Source organism: Aythya ferina (genome assembly GCF_964211825.1).
Source record: "Aythya ferina genome assembly, chromosome: 7".
Classification (NCBI taxonomy): Eukaryota; Metazoa; Chordata; class Aves; order Anseriformes; family Anatidae; genus Aythya; species Aythya ferina.
In genome coordinates this window covers 32,882,782-32,902,714 of record NC_140302.1, presented here as the reverse complement: position 1 = coordinate 32,902,714, position 19,933 = coordinate 32,882,782, and the positions used below count along the sequence as shown (strand labels likewise).

The following is a 19,933-nucleotide window of genomic DNA, read 5'->3' as shown; positions in this document are numbered from 1 at the left end:
AATTTACCAATTGCAGGTTGTGAAAGTGCATTATGTTGACAAAAAGTAGTGAAAATTTTCTAAAGCACCAGAAAATATTCATCAGCATTTACAGAGGATTCTGCCTGTTTTGCATTATGTGGTTGTCCTGTGCTTGAACATTTTCAAAGGGTTTTAGAGTGTATTGTTTTCCACCCCCTTCTCCTCTGACGTCTAATACTTTTGTTAACTGCTGGAGAATGAAGAAGAGAGAGATGAACTAAACAAAGTTCTTAACTCTTTATACTACAGAGATAAGTCTAAAAAAGTGTCTAACATTAAATAACCAAATAAAGCAACTACAGACACTGTAATAATTTTTTTTTTCGTGTTACTATTTAGGGTGGCAAATCATGGGTGCCTGATGGCTGAAATAGATCCAACTCTTTACTTCTGGCCAGTGTAATGAGATTCAACCTTACTTAACCTCAGAACACTGCAGTCGTACAGAGAAAACGATGAGTTCTTGTGCCAGCAAGCTCTCAGATTTAATATTTAAACAAACTATGCTGGTAGTCATTTTATGTGCAGTTGATAACATGTATTAAAAAACATCAGTGACTTTAGGGAGAAAAAAAATGCATAGCAATGCTCCAACAGCATTCATGGGTAAAAGGTCACATTTGTCAAATATTCTTGCTTTTGTAATATTGGCAGAACTGGTAATTTACGTGTCTTAAACAGAACAGATTTTTCATTTCTTTTGTCTGCTGAGTTTGAAAAATTCAGGAGACCTGGCATCATCTGATAAATGACAGAGGTTTGCTGAGGTTCTGATGTGTTTATCATTAAGCAGCTACCGGTCCCTTACTTACAAATAAACCAGCAGTTAGTGAGGTGGGGTAGTGACAGAGAGTTTGGATAGTGTTGAGTTCCAAAAATAGATATTATGCTAAACTGCATTTTCTTGAAGTGGTTATATGGGTCCTTCTCTTTATGGTAAGGATTGAACGTATATGAAATGCATCTGTAAATGCAAACTGAGTTATGTTGAAGATAAAAGAACTGAATTAAAAGATTGCTCTGCAGAAAAGTACTCGTCAGTGACTTGGACAGTATTTCACAACCGATGTCCAAAACTCAGCCACATGATAGCATGCTGCTAAAGTATTCTTGGCCATGGTCAGTCTTTCACACTAGTCAACTGCCTCCTTGCAAAACAGGTCTTCATCGGTTTACTTTGTTCCTTTCACTAGCAGTTATGTCTATGAAGCAAATACAGTTTGAAAAGAATTATAAATAATTTACTTGATATCTCAGCATAGTTTTATCCTTCTGACTTCTATCTTTCTGATTCCAACCCACTGGCATCTTTTTTTTTCTAACTTTTTTTTTTTTTTTTTAACCCAAGTGAAAAAGCTGTGCTTGACCTGGGTCACAAGGCATGGCCTTGCTTGGAGCAGAAGCTTTGAGTAGTGCTGATCAAAGGGGATTTTAATGTGTTTTGTTTTGTTTTTATCTTGACAGGTTTGTTTGCTGAAGCTAATAATTGGCAAAGCTAATATGTATCTGTTCAACTTACTGTACATCTAATAGCAGAATGAAATTAAAATGTGTATCAAATACTTTAATTAAAATTCAAGTCATTTCTCTAGTGTTGATACTTACATGATCAAGATCAAGATGTACATAGACTACTCTGTGTTGTCTGTACAAATTCATGGAGAGAAGATGCTTTCTGCTCTAGAGAGTATAGTCTAACATGAAATACAAAGGATACTAAAAGATGGTATTAGGAAATGGAGAAACAACTCTAATTGGTGTGGTAGATTAATCAAGCATCAACAGCCTAAGCTATATGATATTTTTGTAAATGCTATGAGGAAGAAGAGTTTTGAGGAGGGATCTAGGGAAATATATTAGTTATCTTCTGGAGTTTGTGGAGAAATCTCTCCCAGCATGAGAGCTGTGGGAGAAATGAAGCAGGGAGTATGGGGAGATGCAAAGGAGCTTCCTTCGAGAAGAGAGAATCTGAGGTACCAGGTCCTGCAGTCAGTCAAAGGCAGAACTTACATCGCCAGCTGTTGATGACTGAACACGTGAGGTTGAAACAGACTGAAAAATATTTTCCTCTTCTTCAAAAGTACATCTTTCCCACATATTGTAGCTACTAACTCCATTTTTTTTAAACAGATTTACAGCATTGTTATTCTGCTGCACATAATAAGCTAGAGCAGTAGAAGACAAACAACATTCCAACTATTTAATAACTTCTGAATCCTCTTGATTATGCATCTTAACTCTCTGTTTCTTGCAAAAAACATTATTAATTTTATCGTAAATAAAACCTAGAATTCCTACCCAGAAGTCTGCAGGGTTGGGCGGTTGTGCAGAAGTGTATTTATTTTCAATATGTATTTGGATACATAATGCTTTCACTAGAAAAATAATCTCTTGCAACTATTTCAATAACCCTGATTTTTCTAGTGCAATGTTTTTCAAAACACTCGATGTACAGCTTAGATGCCTTTCTTTGCTAATAAGAAGGGCTTATTTCAAACATGTTTTGCATTTGTTGCATCTGTGAACACAAACAGTTTGGTCATTTCTCATCAAGCACAGAGGGCTGTTCAATTTGAAGATATATTTAGAAGTACATTGTGTTTGCGTGATGTTGTTCTTCCTCCTCCTCCCTCTCTTGGAGGCAAAGCCACGATCACATACTTGTACCCACAGGATGCTGTACCCGTGGGCTGCCGGCTGGGCACTTCTGGTGTTTGGGGTCGCTGGCGAGGCAATTTATTGGTGTAGTGTCACGTCTTCAACGCTGGTCAGACAAACCCATTCAGATGACAGCACACGTTAATGTCTGCAAGGGTAGGGTAGTGCAGATTAATGTGTACGAGGATCAATGTGCTGAAGTTCTTGGGATCATGGAAATGTCGCCACAGAAATATCACAGATGGAAAGCCTTAAACAAATTGTTTAGAACTGTGCAATCATCTGATTTCGGGGGAAGTTGCTGGTCTGCTCTAAAACAACTGCTGTTTGTCAGCCTTTAAAGCTGTGGGGCTGTGTACTTTGGAGAGGTCTGAGAGCATTTCAGTAAATTCTATTAGATCTTTAAATTCTATTAGATCGTTAATTAGTCTAAAGAACTAACTCGCCACTATCTTACACAGCTGTAGGTAGTGAATGTGAATTCTGTAACCAAGAAGAACACATGAATATCAAATTATCAATTATTTGTAGCAGCTCCTCTGAATGAGACAAGTTTATCTGTTTCTAATTAGTTTATAAACAACTGAACTCATCAAACACATATTTCTAAATCCAGTGCAATCCTTGAGCATACAAGATACTTAAACAATGCAGGCAGTGCCAATAAGGTGTAGCCAGGCAAATTTTTTTCACTCTTTTTTTATTATGTTTGGATTCAATTGAAATGACTGGCATGGGATTTTGGTCTAATATGCAAAAATACACTCAAGTGCTTCTGTAATAAAAAGGTAACGTTATTAACTTCATTAATTTGTGGGTCCTAAACAGCTGGCTCTGCAGCTCTGAAAATGTTTCAGCAACATTTGCACGCAGAGAGCACGGCACGAATTGGCCTGGGGAGGTTAGAGAGGATCAGCAGAGCTGAAATGGATTATCACAACGCAATCAATTGCAAAGAAGGAAAGGTCTTTAAAATGGGATTTCATGTACAGTCACGATACGGAGCCCGTTTTGTGTTGTTTTAGCAACTCTCAAACTTTGCTAAATATTTGTTTTACAGTTTGCATTCAGTGATCTGCTCAATGTATCCGCCCCTGACACAGTGCATGCAGCAGAGTCAAGCAGGCACCTCGGGAAGCACCGGCATCTGGCTTCTTGTGCAATTCATGAAACACGGAGGTTGTGCTGAAAAATTCCCCAAAATAAGTTTTAATCCAAAATTACCGGCAGGGAGATTGTATAATGAAGAGAGATATTTTTAAATGATGTAATTTTCTGAGGACTTTGCTTGAAAAGTAGATGCATGCTGGCATATTTCTCCACTGCTCAGAACCAACGTATTTGATGGTTGCTTGCTCAAGATGCCCTTTCCTGCTCAGGGTTTGCTATTTTACTGTTGTAACATTTGGTTCTCTAGCAGAATAATTCTGCTCTTGTCTGTGACTGGACCCAGGACTGAGCTCATTCAGAGGGGATGTGGGGAAGGCGAGGATGCTGAGCCTTGTAGGCATCATTCTCCCTTCTCAGAAGGCATTAGAAACACAAGAGCAGAAGTTAAAAATGAAATAAAGCGGGGCTCGGTAGACGGATCATGCGGATTTATTTCAAGCAGAGGATAACCAGCATATGGGGTTAGTTTCAAAATGTGATAAAAGTTAAAAAGCTGTAATTAGGCCCAGATAGGGAGCAGCTGTGGCAGGGACACCACAGGCATGTGCTGCAGCCCGGCTCGCCGCACGCCACCGGCCACGCCAGCCAGCCCCTTCCAGGGTCAGACCTCGTGTAACGCTCCCCGGTGCCTCCCAGCGTGTTTACTCGTGCTCTGGTAACATCATCCCGACGTAGCATATGGAGCTTTAGGCAACATAATTGATTCCATGTTTTAATTAATTTAGCCGGTAAATTGATTGCTGTAATCTGATTTACTTGGCTGATAAGCTACTGCCAATTGCTGCAGTTTTGCCCGTTTCATGGAAAAGCTTGCATTTGTAATCTTCAGCTTGACTTTTTTGTTTTGTTTTTTAATTTTTTTAACTCATTCTCAAATAGCAACCTTAGTAAGGACTTTGCCCTTTGTTTGAAAAATTCTCTTCCCGCTCCCTGCCATTTTCACTTCAATGCAGTTCAGCTATTTCAATAAATAGTTTTTAACTAACTCTTACGCCCTTACAAAAATTTTCCTGTTTCCATCCTGTTGTTTGGAGCTGCAACTCCTGAAAGCATAATCCTGTAAGTCTTTGTCTTTTGTACTGTCACTTATTCCTCTGCTTCTGCTATCAGTGCAAGCCTGCAGCTCACTGCTGCATTTCGTTGTGAGGCTCAAAGTGTCATTGAAACCCATGAGTGAGAGTCAAGGGAAGCCTGGCTGAAAGTGTTGGGCGCTGCAGCTGGAAGGGAAACCTTCTTGTGGCAGTCTCAACTCCTCATTGGTTTCCCTTCACTATCAGCTGGCTCAGGGGCAGCCCCGTGGGAGGGCTTTGCTTCAGAAAAAGAAATAAAGCTGCCAAAATGTTTTATTCTTGCTTAAAAGTGATGAAAATAAGTAGATGGAAATGTTTACAAAATAGACTGGGGGAATAAAAAGCATACAGGATGGCTAAAATTCCCTTTATTTTAATTAATTTAACATTTCTAACTCAGCCACATAAAAAGTTTTTAACTCTACCGAAGCAAAGTTACAATTCAGAGTTGTGATGGTAAGTTACAAAGTGTGGTTTCTGGATTTTATTGTGCAATGCAAACTGATTCAGTAAGATATGAAATGAAGCAACAGCTCTGTCTCTCTTGTTAGCCCTTGTAAAATTGATTTGACATTAACAATGAAGTCTAAAACACTTATGTCATAAGTGTAAGCCAGCTTTGCCGTGCTTGGAAGCTGCAGAAATGCAGATATTTGGAAGGACAGTCATGACTTGCCCTCCCTCGCACAGGCAGTAAGGTCACTCTGTCCTTTTAGGCACTGCTCGTGCTACAAACCTTAGACTGCTTAGCATTGTTTTGTGGTTAGAAAATCACTGCGTACAGCGGGGTTGAGTATTTGGCAGTTTTTGGTAAATCTTAGCGAGTTAGAAGGTATTTTAGTGAAAGTGCATTTTCATTTCAAATGTTATGTTGTGTTTCTGCTTTTAAAAACTGCAGTAACTTGAAAGATGTTTTCTTACGCAAAGTAAGTTCAGGAAATGGACAGAATAATCTGCTCTCTTTGAAACATCAGTGTACCCACTAGTTTTACAATGCTACCAGACTTAGTAACAAGCTGAGCATTCTGCATTTGTCCAGGAAAAGTGTCTGTTGATGTTTGTCATAAGGAATGATGGAATATTTCATCCACCCCTAATGTAAAGTGTGTACGTAGCAGTTGGTTTCCATCCCTGATTTTTCTGGTCAGGATTCATCCCTAACTGAGTATTCTCGAGCTTTAGTTCACAGACACAGAGGCATGATAATGTCTCTCCCAGCAGCACCCGAGTTACTTGCTGTGATGTTCTTGAGTTTGACAGCTACCTTGCCTAAGCAAACTGGTAAGATACCTATGCAGCTTTAGTTCCCTAATAGCAAGGAAAATAAAGAAAAAGCAGTTTCCAAGGACTGGTTTGGAGTTTTAGTTCTGTCTCTAAAGAGAAACGAGCAGCTCCAAACACTCAGCTGTGCTCAGAGTCGCTTGGGTGCTTTGAGGAACAGCCAAAGGCAGCTGATGGAGGTTCTGAGAGCCTGGTGCAGGATTAAGCTTGGTCCATCTCATCAGTGCTAACCCAGAGCACGTACACCTTCCCAGATCCCAGCCTGATCAGTCATGCATTAGGAATGCCTCCAGAGTCCAGCAGAAATGCGCTGAGGCATGAAGGAGCCTGGATCCTGCAGGCTCACAACGTCAGGGGAGGGCCACGCAGGGCCATGTGCCCAACGAGCATCTCACGGTGCTTGTTAGCTCAGGCTCCCGCCACGCAGCGGTGACGCTAATGCTTCCAGATTGGAGATGGGGTTGAATTACTGCTTTTAAAAGCTGGCTCTACCTACTAGTTCTGCTTCTGGTCTTTGTATGCATGGGGCGTTTCAACTGAACGCATAATTAAAGGTTGCCTGCAGGACCTCAACGTGTATTTAAAACAGGCAGAAGTAGAAAGGAAAGCATACCCAGAAAGGAAAGCATACCCAGGATGCAGTTAACGTCCTTGTCAACTCACATTCTCATTCCTCAGATCTGAAGCCATCAAGAATAGCATCGTGTCCAGAGATACAACTTCAGTAGACTTGATTAGTTCTTTTTTGTCTTCTGGAGAAGCATCTAAAAGTGCGGTACTGTCTTGGCATACCGTCCATAAGATCTGACTATCTTGACTTTGGGAGCAAACTGGATGCTGTTCTTGGGTAGAAAGCTGTTCAGTGTCATTTAGCTAACATTTTCCCAAGGTACTGCTAGTTTCCTTTGCAGTGCATCCCTGAAAGGCAAGTCCTTGGAGAATCATCAGTATCGTTTAAATCTAGCCCTTTGGTAGCTGTTTCTCTGTTACAATACTTCAGGGTAATAAACTGAGGTAGATTAGAATAATCATATTGTGTGAGAGCTCCTCAGAAATAAACCTGGAAACGTATACTTCTTGTTTTATATGCATCTCTCTCAAATGTTTCCAGAACAGTGAGCTGTACTTGGATTTTAGTGTTGTTAATATCCCAATATACTCAAAGGATTGCATTTGCAGGTAGGCAGAAACCATTGCAGGTTGCTGTGAATTACGGCTGAAAACTAGCAGTACTGCTCTGAATTGCTGCGTTCACAGGAAATGTTTTCCATTGGCCCCCATTCATGTTTACTACTAGAATAATAAGAGTCAAAACACAATGAGTTATTGTTTCCGCATGGCACAGCGGGGTTAGCAGAGTTTGAATGCATTTGTCAAGCGATTAGTCTGCTTGCTTCTAAAAGTTGAATTGCAAATCATAAACCAGTTGTATGATTTCAGGCACAAAGCCCAGCGGCCTTTGTTTGTAAGATGTCTTTAAGATTTACCCTCAAAACTTCCTGTTTTTACCCATTCTAAGGCTCTGCTTCTGTCATCATTTTGTAAAGAATCATTGATAATATTTTGATCAGATGCATTTTGCCCCTTAGAAACATTCTCTTTTTGAACGGTGATTTCAGAAGTTCCTTTTTTTTTTTTTTCTTGTTAGAGTAACTGAACAGCAAAGGGTTGGCTGATTGAGAATATCCTGAACTTTTTACTGTACTTCCTTTGTGACTTGTGCTTTCTGGTTTTAATTAGGAATTCTTTTCATTGAATTTTTTTTTTTTTATTTATTTTTTTTTTGGTAATGCTTCATTTTAACTGTACTCTTGTTTTCATCTGAGTTGGTGTTTTCATACCCCAAGGCATACTGGTCTTAATATGTCTTGATGTGTGAAGAAGCAATATGAGGAGAAGCACATTTCAGCTTAGAGTTGTACATAAACACCAGCATTAATGCAAATTGCTTATCTCGTCACTCTATATTGCCTGTTTTGGGTTTGTGGATGACTTCCTATTTTTTGCTGGTCAAGAAAAAAAAAAGAAATAATGGTTTAAAAGAAGTAAGAAAGTATTTTGAATTCAAAGATCAGATACATTAGACTTCTGACTGACGTGATTTTTATTTCTGGTAATTAATATCTCTTATTTCAGTTGTAACATTTGAAAGTTTAATTTGTCTTCTTCTTTTAGAGTTTCTTTGTTTTAAAGTCATTGGTCGTGAACCTGAAGAGGTCACGTAAACCAGGCATAGCATTTCTTTTAAAAGAAATTCAAGAAGTCTTTAGTTATTCTCAAACAAATGAACATTGATGTTGTGTTTCCAGTAAGGGGTGGATGTCTCTTTTGATCATTTTTGTACCTAGCTTGAAAGCTTGGATGTCGTGAAGCTTTTTTTTTTTTTTTTAAACTCTTTATAAATTTATTTTTAAGGCTGTTAGTGTATCTTTCCTTGTTTTGAAAAATGGGAATACTGTGTTCATCTTTAAAACTGATGCAAGTCCTGACTGCTTCCCAATTTAAAATTAAAATCCCCAACAACTTGAAACAAAAGAACAAACATAGCCTTTGGGCTGTCTGTCTGAAAATACAGCAGTTGTCCACTGTTAATCTTCGTATGTTTCTTCCGTGGATTTAATCTTTAGAGGTAAAATGGTTTTTCAATTTCTATTATTTTAGCAAAATGGAAACAAAAATATATAACGGTAGTCATCTGCCTAGGAGTTTCCTTCTAAGACAGCTTTTGCAGCAAATCACAGGATTCATGGCGCAGTTTTAAATTTCACTTTTTCCCACTGTTCCTTCCTGCTACAGAGCAAATAAAGTCTGGATGCCCGGTGTAAGGATGGATGCAGAAGCACTAAAAGAACACGAGGGAGGGCGCGCGCAGAGGTCCTCGCTGCGTAGGGCAGTCTTTGAGGAACCCAATGTGCCTTGGATGCTGCTCCTCATTTCACCCAGCAATTAACTGGCGTGTCCCAGAAGCTGCTACCGGCCTGGGTCGTACTGGTGGTCAATGCTTTGCAGAGCTTGGTATTAGAAATATGTCTTTTGTGGAGCGAGTGAGCTGCAGGCAGCAGGCAAAGATTAAAGCCCATCTGAAAACAAAGGCCAGGTTGTGGATAAAAACCTGGTGTCATCTTATGGGCGGTTTTTAGAGCTCCTCCTCTCTGCCATGCTCTTGCCTTGAGGCGTGTTAGATAAGGTCATGTTTAGTCTCCAGAACGAGATTTTTTTAGCTGCCGTTTTATTTCAGTTTTGCAGATTTTTCTGGGTTTTCTAATTTAATACTTCTACAGTGCAAGCAAAGAGAAATGTGGGGACTTCTAGATCTCGGCTCTTACTCATGAGACGTGAACAATGAGTTTCTTTTTTCAGAGTAGCTGAAAAAAACTTTGCTAAATGGAGAGCATTTCCAAGTTGCTTTGCCTTTTAAATTTATGGTGCGCCTCAGGCACATGTATAAGTAACAACAGAAAACTGGTATATTTAGTTTCTGGGTTATATCCTACTCTGAACCACCAGCCTGTGAAAGAGAAGCACGGGTAGATGTCTGCGATATCCTCCTGTAACCTCCAACAAACCTCTCCAACAAGATGACTGCTGTAAAAATAAATAAATAAATAAAAAATACAAACAGTATCGTTGGAGAAAGAGGTGTTTTGATGGCCAAATGCTTTCTTTTTTTCCAAGGATTTTAATCAGCATTTAAGGAAACTGAAAGTTATGAACAGAAACAGCGTTGCTTCAGAGTTTAGCAGGAGTGCCACGCTTCTTTTTTGAATTAGAAATACCAGACCTCAGTAAGGTTTCTTACTAATCCTAAATCCATTATGTACAAAAAATATAAAAAATATCTGCCTGTGATTATTGCTTTTTATTAAAAAGTTGGCAGACAGCCTACTTTATTTTTTTCCTATTAAAAAAAAAAAAAAAGTCCATGTATTTGTCACTTAATTTTAATGATTTCTTCAGTCACTTCTCCAGAAATGGAGAAATGTACTTTGAAAGAAATGTGAACTTGCTTCCATTTCTAAGCCATTGACAAATTTAAAGATTTCATACACGTGAGAAGTGTATTCAAGGGGATAAGGGAAGAGGTAGAGCTGGCAGGCACATGTCATGGGTGGCTCTCAACTGATCCACGTTTGCTGCTCTTCGTTCGGGAAACGTCATCATCATAGCTTGTGATCTGGCCACAAGAGTTGTGCCTGACTTTGAGATGCATTTGGAAAAAGTTCAGTATTGTCAAAAATTCAGATATTTGCATTCAGACAATTTGATGCAGTGGTTGTTTTTTTCTCACCAGACACCGGTTTTAAACAGCACTTTCCTCCTTCTGCTGCTCCTGCCAGATACAGAAAAAGAATGCTTTTAGGACCTGAATGATCACTGCCCTCCTTAAATCAATATTGATCAAAACCAGCTTGAATTAAGTCAGCCACCGCTGAAAAGTTGATTTAGTAACGGCCTGCTACAAAAACCTTTGAACCGTAGCACTCTTCGTTGGGATGTTGGCTTCCAGCCTGCTCCGAGCTGCAGCAGGCGGTTGCAGAGCTCGCTCTGCCATTCTCCCTTCTTCTGCTTTGCACGTGCTTGCCCGGAGAGGCATCGTGGGCTTGCTGACCAGATGTAGTTACTCCACCTTGTAGTAGGTAATAATAATAAATATTAATGCACGCGGACAAGAAAAATACTCGGATTTCAGCTTCCCACAATAACTTCATAAAAATATGAATAAATTCCTACATCGTAAGAAAAAATGTCAGAAATGAAAATTTGAAGGAGTGTAAGTGCACACGGATGCCTGCTTAGCTTCTGTTGGGAATAAAAATGGTAAAATAATAACTCCTGCTGATTTTATGCGGGTATTTCAGCAGGAATGAGTGCACGTCACCATTTGCAAATCACATCTTGGGTTTGCAGCGTGTGGAGGAGGTTGGTTGGGGTTGTATAAGGAAATAGAAAATGAATAGTGTAGTGGTGCAATATACTTCTGTCCTTGTTCTTTCTGGTCTGTTGAGTACAGCAGCATTTTTTGGGCTGGTTGCTGGATGGGGCTGCCTTTGGACATGGCTGCTGTTGCTGTTTGCTCGTTACTTGGTGTTGCTTTGCAAGGTGTCTGTGCTTTTGGCAGAGGTGTGTTTGCGTGTGGGCAGCTGGGCCGAGAAATCCTGCCAAAATCTGCCCAACGTCTGCCAAGGCAACACTTGACAGAGCTGGTCTTTAGATTACTCCTATTTCTTGCTTTGATTTTTACTGATGTTTCGTTTTTTACTGATATTAGGGAGCTTTGTTTGTCAGGAAAGTCCTCCACTTATTACTACTTATTTAAAGAAGTCTTGTCAGGCACGTGCATCCATTTTCCCTGCTAAAAATTCACTGTGACTTTTTGGCTTGCAAAAAGGTCATTCTTAGCTCAGACTTTTGGGTGTGTGGTGTTGCTGGGACAGTTGATGAGTGACCATTCCCTGGCATCCTGAGGCTGTGCGCTGTCATCGGGCCTTGCCGTGCCCCGTGGCACTTCTGCTGCTGCCCTTTGCTCGAAGGCAGCAGTTTTGGTGAAGGGAAATCCGAAGCAGACCTGACTTGTGTCCTTCCCCAGCGTCTCAGCCCATTTGTAATTGCTGAGTAGAGATGTAATGTATGCAGAGCACAGGTATGAATTTAATGCGTTAAGTAGCGATATGGGTGTGTGGTGAGAAGAATTTTAACGCCTATTTGCATCTGTGGCATCACGGTTGGGCTGTACATGAAACCACTCCTGTATTCAAATTTCATTAGACAAATGCTTCATAAATAATTTGGTGCTTTAGGACTCTGGGGGAGGAGACGGAGAAGTGGCAGTTAATTTATTTAGCAAGAATTCAGATGGAATTTTAGCTTGGAGATTTACAGGATGATTCTTATAGGCTTAAAAAACAATGTTCCTCTGCCTTCTAAAATGTTAAGCTTTTCAGTTTAATTCTCATTAAATTACACTGGATACCTTACAGAGAAAAAAGAAAAGACTTCAAATCATTCAGTGCATAAAAAATGTAATAGCTCTTTTTATGTTCATTCAGATGTTTTTATTGAGGATACTTAAAATTTGTAAGCCATTTGGGGAAAAAAAAAAAAAAGATTTAAATTGTTGCTGGGACCTGATGGAAGCCTCCTGAAAATTGTTGTAAATCAGTGCAAAAACATAGTTGAGAAACATCACTAGATGACGATTGCTGCGTTTTTCAGACATGAAGTAGAAACATGAGACTGTTGGGGCATCTTTAAATAAAACTATATTACAGGTAGGTGTGTTAAATGGGTACAGTGTACTTATTGAGGTGCCTAAATCTCTTGTATTGAGGCCAAGGTATCTACTTTTGGCCACTGCTAGAGATGCGATATGTAACTAAATGGCTCTTTGGCCTAGAGAAGCATAGCCTGTAAGTATGGCCATGTCTTAGGCTCATGGTTGGCATCCTCAGTTGCTCGCTTTCCTAAAATGATTTGTGCTTTCAGTCTACAGGATTGATTTTCTGAAGTTTGCAATTTTATGTAATAAGTAACTACTGTCACAATGGTATCGATAGGTGTGACTGAATTATGGAGTAAAACCTTGTATGTTTTATATATAAAGTGACGGTATCTCTTCTGGAGACTATAATTAATCAACAACTCTGTGAGAAGATCATCTTCACAAATACAAGGGCAAGGGCCCAAGAGTTCAAATGGATGTTAGCAGTGTTGTGCCTCCTTCTAGTGCTATTGCTCATTTATAACAGTCTTCGTTAGTAGAACTCCTTCCACCAGATCCAATCTTCCCAAATGGGAAAGATGAGGTGTTTCCAGACCCGTGATTTTATCTGGTTTGAGGTTTATATAAGCTAATGCATGGACTGCTTGTGAGGAGAAGCAGAGGCTAGAGGTGGACTCAGGAGATATAAAATGAGAAAGTGTGAGATGGGAAAAAAAAAATTATTTTTTTTTTAGCTTTTAGCGGTAACAGTATTGCATACGGTACTTGCAATAATGATTAAAGTTGCCCCAACATAGTTTCACTATCTGATCAGTCTGGGTCCCTCAGGAAACAGATGTCTCTAACTGAAACTGCTTCAATAAAGCCCAGAAATAATACTTGTTAATAGGGGTGTTTTCCTTATTCTCTTATTCTTACTCTGCTATCCCAGCACTGGTCACACAGGGAAGCTATGTAAGTTTGTAGGACCAGACACACCTGGGTTTGAAGCTTTCCTGATGCTCAACTTTAGTTATTACAGGGTCTCTGTTTGTGTAGTCTCTATTTATGCACAGCACTTACTGTCTTTAGCTTAAAAGATGTCTGAAGCATTCATATTACAGTGACTTTTCAAGATATTTGGGATTTTCTTGATTAATGTGGGAGGGCCTTCTCCTGCCTGCTGTGAAACCGTGCCACGGTCCAAGAAAGGCTTGGTCTACAGCAGGGTTTGGCAAGCCCCGCTTCAGAAAGTGCTTGGCTGCAGTGTTTAACAAATTTGCTAGAACCCGGGTAGTAATAACTGTTTAATATAGCTATAGAGCTAGTGCTAGCGTGGGTCCGATTCCAGGGAGGATAATGCACCGACTGTGCTTGATGTAATGAGTAAAAGTAGACTGAGTGTGTAAAAACACACGCCGAACAACAAGAACAAAGTTCAGCTGAGCCAGTGAGGCTATAGGGAAATTCAAGGTACAGTAGCTTTAGTTACTGTAAGAAACTGAAGCTGGGGCCAGGAGCACGTACGAGCCAAAAGATGAACTCATCCAGAGTATCAGGCTTCAGTATTATTTAAAAGCAGCGAGCATCAACAGTGAGTAGGGAGCAGCTCTGAGAGTGCTTTTGGCACGAGGCTCTTTATGACGGCAAGGCTTGGCGGGCGTCCAGCGCAGGACACAAACTCACAGTCAGCCTGGAGGTGCTGTAAATATAAACTTTCCAATTGAAGAAGTTAAAATAACTTCACGGTTGTGTCACCTCCAGAAGCTAAGCTTGCGAGTGGTGCTTTGGTGCGCTTTCAGAAAGATGGAGGATGTAATAGAAGAGGCAGTAGGGCTGGTGGTAAAACCAGCCTGCTGGGATATCAGGAAGGCATTGGCCACACATCAAAAACCTGCTGGATTTCAAAGAGGGAGAGAAAGCCAGAGCAAAGGGCTTTTGACTTCGGTGTTTTATCTAAAGCAATTGCCAACAATAATTAGTGGAGAATGCAATCTTAGCAAGTCCTATTCAGAGTTTCTTCCTTCAAACCACTTCTTCGTAGCTAGGTTTTAAAAAAGACATTGTACTTTCATGTTAGGAATCAAAACACAGATAAAAGAAATGAAGTCATTCTCAACTTTGTAAAACAGGCTTCATTAAGTTTCACATACTAAATTCAGGCAATCAGCAGAAAAATGTTTATTAAGGCATTGCTGTGGATGAATAGGGCTAGGTCCTTGAGAGTGCCTCGCAACAAAAAGCATTTAATGACCTCCTTTGTCTTTATTGAAGCAGAAAGAAGACCCAAAAGGGAGTGTTAAGCTTTTCCGTAGTAAGGGTTACATCTGAATAGAGATTTGTAAAATAAATCTCTTAGTATTCTTCCAGACAATTTGTTTAGCTTACCTGTGGCGAGTCCAAAGATTACGTACATATGAAAAACAGGTGAGCGCTGCTCTTCAGCCTTTAATAAGCTTCAGGTATGTAAAACAAGGCAAGACAGAACCTGGTGACCAACTCGCTTCCCAGAACTGGTGTCTTCCTACCCTCTGTACTTTGGATCTGTCACCATTTGTGAAACTTGCTGAAAAACTTCCACCTCTTTTTGTCCTCTTATAAATAAAGACTACTTCTGCCCATGAAGTAGCCGCTGATTTCCACAGCAGTTGGTTTGATTTTGAGTTGGCTGCTGAGAACGGTGGAGAGTGGGTGCCATTCAGGTCCAGTTGAGGGAGCCTTTAATGATTAAACCTAAATGAAACAAGTACATGAACATACAAAATGTTTTAATTTAATTTAGGTCAGAGATTGCCGCAATATTCAAAGCTACACAGTTACACTTACCTGTGCTGTCTCTTCAGTAGAATAATGCCCTGATGCCAAAAAGGTGGAATTTCTGAGTAGGTTATGTACCCAGGTGTTGACTTCTAGCGTCTCTTCTCTGTTGTTGTTTGAATTTATATAGCTCTCTTCTCAAAATCCTATTTCAGCTTCTGTGTTTCTCTTACACTGGTGGCTAAGTAAACCTGAAGTTCAATCAAGTCCTAAGATTTTTACCAGTATTTTGCAATAATGTTAATTTATCCTACAGTTGCCCCAGGCATGTGGCATTCTTTCTCACTTTCTTTAAAGAGTTTTCTAGCACTGTGGAGCCAATTTTTGGACACGCAGCCGCTATATGAAGTTGCTATTCAGTAAAAGTAGCATCAATGGAATTCATAAAAATCGGGAAACTTTACCTTGTTCAACACTGCTCTGGAGTGTATGGCTGGTTAAATGAAGTCACGGGGGTTCTGTAGGTTGGGTAATGGGTTTCAGTTGTTGGTGTGCTATCTGAAAGCTTAAGGGATTGTGTCAATCCGGCACTGCTGCCTCTGTGCATAGGTCTGCAGAGCTCAGGGGTCAGACATGAGCAAGGGCATGGGCTCAGCCTCATTCCACTGGAGAAACTCAGAAACCAGTGTGAATGAGGAAAAAAGTGGGATTGTCGTGGGGATTTAACCTGGGAAGATAGTTTATTGCCTAACGCTTACCTAAGGCAAAAAGTGTAGAGCTTCTTGCTGTTTTTTTTATCCATTTTCCAACATCACGGAAAATGAGTGCTTTGTGCTGGTGGTTTTTGTAAACTGTGATTAAATGCAAATATGGCAACAAGAAGTCTTTTCTGGTCAGTTGTGTTTGAAATTATTTCCCAGATAGAGTTTCACTTCTGGCATTGGTCTTGTGAATTTTAAAATACAGCAGTAGAGGTACTTTCAGAAATGCTCTACATCACCTATAGAAGTGGGTGGTGCTTGATTTATGTTTTCACACATCACAAATAGAGTTACTTTGCAAGCTATGTTTTATTTTCAACCATAATTCAAGCAAACAGATCTGTAGATCAGCTCTGCTTCCATCTGCTATTCATCTGTAGATTAGTTTTATTACTTCAGATAGTTTTCATTATGCATATTGAAGTTAGTTGCATAAATTAAGATCATACGGACAATATATGTAACTAATTTTTATTTTCTCTGATTCTCTTTGCAGTTGATGAAGGTCGTATCAAGGAACTGGGCAGAGTTCGAGTACTTCACAAGAGAACCATAATGCCTTACAGTGTGTATAAGAAGAGGAGGAAGGGGCCAAGCGATGAAGCCAGCGTCCAGCAATATGCAAGTTTGGTTGGACAGACCTGTTCAGAAAGAATGCTGTTGTTCAGGAGTTGAAAAATCATTGAATGACATTTCGATGGCACTACCATTTATTGCACTGCCACTGGGTGATTTGTAACATAGTTGTGTGTTGGTATGCCTACTAAAATTGCAGTATGAAATACAGGTATATATCTAGGCATGTGTGAGTACATGGTACTGTGTTTTAAGGCAAACTCCAATAAAACTTTTGACAATACAGCAAAGCTTTAGCAATATAAGCTTAGAAATACATGCTTGTAATACCTTTTAATTAAGTAGTTCTAGCCTTTCTTTGCATTTTGAATAATTCTAAGTATCTAAGCAAAATGAAAAACAGGTGTCTTTTTTTCTAGGGACAAAGGTTGACTAAATCTAGATTAACAATAATTAAATTACAGATGTTTTCAAATAGCAACTTGGGTATCTATTATTTAAAATTGCCATGAAATTTGTGCTCGCATTTGTGTGCTCCTAAACTATTGCAAGAGAACTGAAAGGTGCCGTTACTTTCCAGTGTGAAATCTGGCATGGTTTAATTATACTTCAACAGTGTATTTAAAAACAGGAAACATTTTCACTGCACATTCTTCATTTGTTTGATAGAGTAGGTTAGCATCAGAGATCCTAGTGAATGTGGCAATTTCTAGTAGATTCTTAGTGGCAGGGGATGCAGTGCTTTGGAAAACTTTCCCCTTCAGAGACGAAACAGAATAGCTGCACTATAAATTTACCAAAGATATGCCAAGGGTTTTGTGGTGTTTTTTGGTTAGTTGTCTTTTTTGTGTTTGTTTGTTTGGGTTCCTTTGTTTTGATACAAGCCTTACCATTTATCTAAAAAGAGTGGATATTTTCATGCACATCATTAATGTGAAATGGAGTTTGGGAGATTTATCCTATAGCTCTTGAGTGCACATTTCAGGGCTATGCTAAAAATGATTGAGGTACCACTGCGCTTTTTTTTTTGTTGCAATTTTTTCTGCAGATTTGTGTGGGGAGACTTGCGTATCATATTTCTAGGTCCTAGTGACTGTTTTGTTTATGCTGCAGTGGCTCTCAGGTTAACATCTTTAATACCATTTTACTAAATATTCCTATTGGAAACAGAGAAAGTTGCAATGCTTTATCAAAGCACTTTATTACCAATGTATTCATGTTGTTGTTAGTCTGTGTCTGTATCAGATCATACAAGTTATAGGAATTTGGGGAAATAACATGGTTGTATGTTCAGTAACGTATTACAACATCATAACAATCCCAATGTGCTTATAATTTACTTATCTTCTTGGGTAACAGGAGCCAGTATTTACCTTGAATCAACTTGAAGTTTTCCTGTTAACCTCTGAAGAATATTCTTATTCAAGAATGTATCTGCACGTTTTACTTTTTCCCCAGAAAGAAATCAAATTCAACTTTAGTCTCTGAAGGTTACAACTCGTATCAGCCATGTGCTTGATTTCATTTTGAACACTTGGCCAGTATCATTAGTCATTGATTTTTTTGTGGAATAGCTGCAAGAATTTTGAGATTCAAGTGTGTTGCAGATTTAACTTTAACTTTTTTTTTTTTCCGTGTCAGTTTGATCTCTGTAAATTACTGGTTTTGAGTGCAGGTTCACCAGTAATTTTAGGAAGTAATGTCTTTTATTAATTGGTATGTACTGTATTGGGCTACTCCCACTCTGCAACAACATTGGTTATTTGTGTCAGCATCGTATCTGGCAAGTGCGCGTCTGTTATCTGGAACTGCAAGGTTTCTGTATGCTGCACTGTCTTGTTTCTCCGTGTCTTACCTAAACCTCCTGCCACGGGAGAACCACTAGCCACTGTTTATGACCATTATTATAAGTTGTTCCTTTCTGTGGAGAAAATACCTCTCGCCTGACGTGTCGGAACAGCGTAACAGTTTCTGTCTCTACAATGTGTTGAAATGTGCTGATGCCCACACCACTTAAAAACAAAACAAATGAGAAAACCTTTTTATGTGATATAAAATCAGGTAAAAGGCACAGAATTTTTCCAGTATGACTTTGAATATCCAGAAGAAAATCAAATGGCCTTGATGTGCTCTTGTTGAGCCTACAAGGTAAAGTTCCTGTTGAATTACAAGGGAGCAGGTTGAATTACAAGGGTTCTGTTAACACCCAGGGTTCAGAAGAGCTCTGTCCTTCGTGCCCAGTGTTTTTTACTGATTTGCCTTCTATATGCATAATAGACTTTTTTTCTCATAAACTTTTTCTCTTGTGGAGCTTTTAAGAACTACAACTAAAGAAAAGTGAGATAGGTGTAAAACCAGAAGTGGAGAACAGCTTGAAGCTGTTGTTGGTGTGACCACAACAGGTAAATGACCATTTCCTGTGAAGTCTGAACTGGTGCTTTCACTCCCCAACCTCCACTGGAACTGCGCTGCTGCAACAGGGTGGGCTTTTGATCCTTACTGAGCTCAAATTTAAAAAACAAGAGTCAAAACTGAGATGAATTCAAAAATTGAGCTCATCTGATCCAGTGAACTGAGATCTAATTTGCTCCTTTGGTGTTATCTTAGAAGGAAATCAATGCAGTGTTTTTCAGGACTGATTATTCCACCCCTATTGCAGAAGAGGCATAGAGCCCTCAGGATGAAGTTCTCTGTTTTGTCATTGACTTCAGTGGAGCTAAAAATTCACCACTATTTTAATTGTATTTAATAAGATGTCACTGAAAATTATCGAAGTTAGAGATATTTAATTTAGTATAAAATATTCTATAATTTTTCTTTAGCGTAATTAGTTTGTGAGAGTTAATCTCCAAAGTAAATTTGCCTTGTTCTATTATCTGTTGCTAAATGAGCATAGAATGGTGGCAAGAAAATGCAGAGCTGTGACCGATGCTAAAAAAAAAAAAAAAAATACCATGGTTTGTTTTAATTGGAAATAAACGGGGAGCTTATGCATTTCCAGCATCAACAAATTTCAGTAAATGCAAAAGAACTCGCATGTTGAGTTTGTAATTGCTTTTCAGCAGGCCTGTTTGACTTGTGAGTATAGAAAATAAAGTTATTTCTAGTCTCTGTGAATTATTATAAAGAATTAATAGCTTTGAGTGTGAATTCTGTCTTGCTTCTTAGGAATTGATTATCCCAGTTGTTGACAAGCGTCCAGTGAACAGCAAAACTGGAGGAGTCAGAGCAGCAGTGACTGGAAGGTATATGGATCACTTGAAAACATAAAACCATATTTTAGATCTTTATTTTAGTTCTAGCTAGAGAGTGTATTTAAGATTTTACTTGTCTGCATTGAAACAGCAGCTCTCAGTTTTCTCTGAGTGGAATAAAATGAAGTGGTAGGCTTTTCACAAACGTGGGGTAGGTAGGACTACTTATTTTAATGAGCCTGTACC

At 39.3% G+C, this 19,933-nt stretch overlaps 1 protein-coding gene across 6 annotated transcripts in view; it reads left to right on the top strand.

The window, feature by feature from the left end:
* Window positions 1-19,623, top strand: part of ATE1 (arginyltransferase 1) — an 84,879-nt gene extending 65,256 nt beyond the window's left edge. For 5 of the 6 annotated variants that reach the window (XM_084525746.1, XM_084525743.1, XM_084525742.1 and 2 more), the window contains exon 12: window positions 16,414-19,623. In XM_084525746.1, the coding sequence (XP_084381872.1) occupies window positions 16,414-16,592 (179 nt within the window). In that variant the 3' untranslated portion in view covers window positions 16,593-19,623. Of the gene's footprint in view, window positions 1-8,996; window positions 9,821-16,413 lie in introns of those variants that run through there. The other variant, XM_084525745.1, reaches the window with a different exon arrangement.
* Window positions 19,624-19,933: the final 310 nt, after the last annotated feature.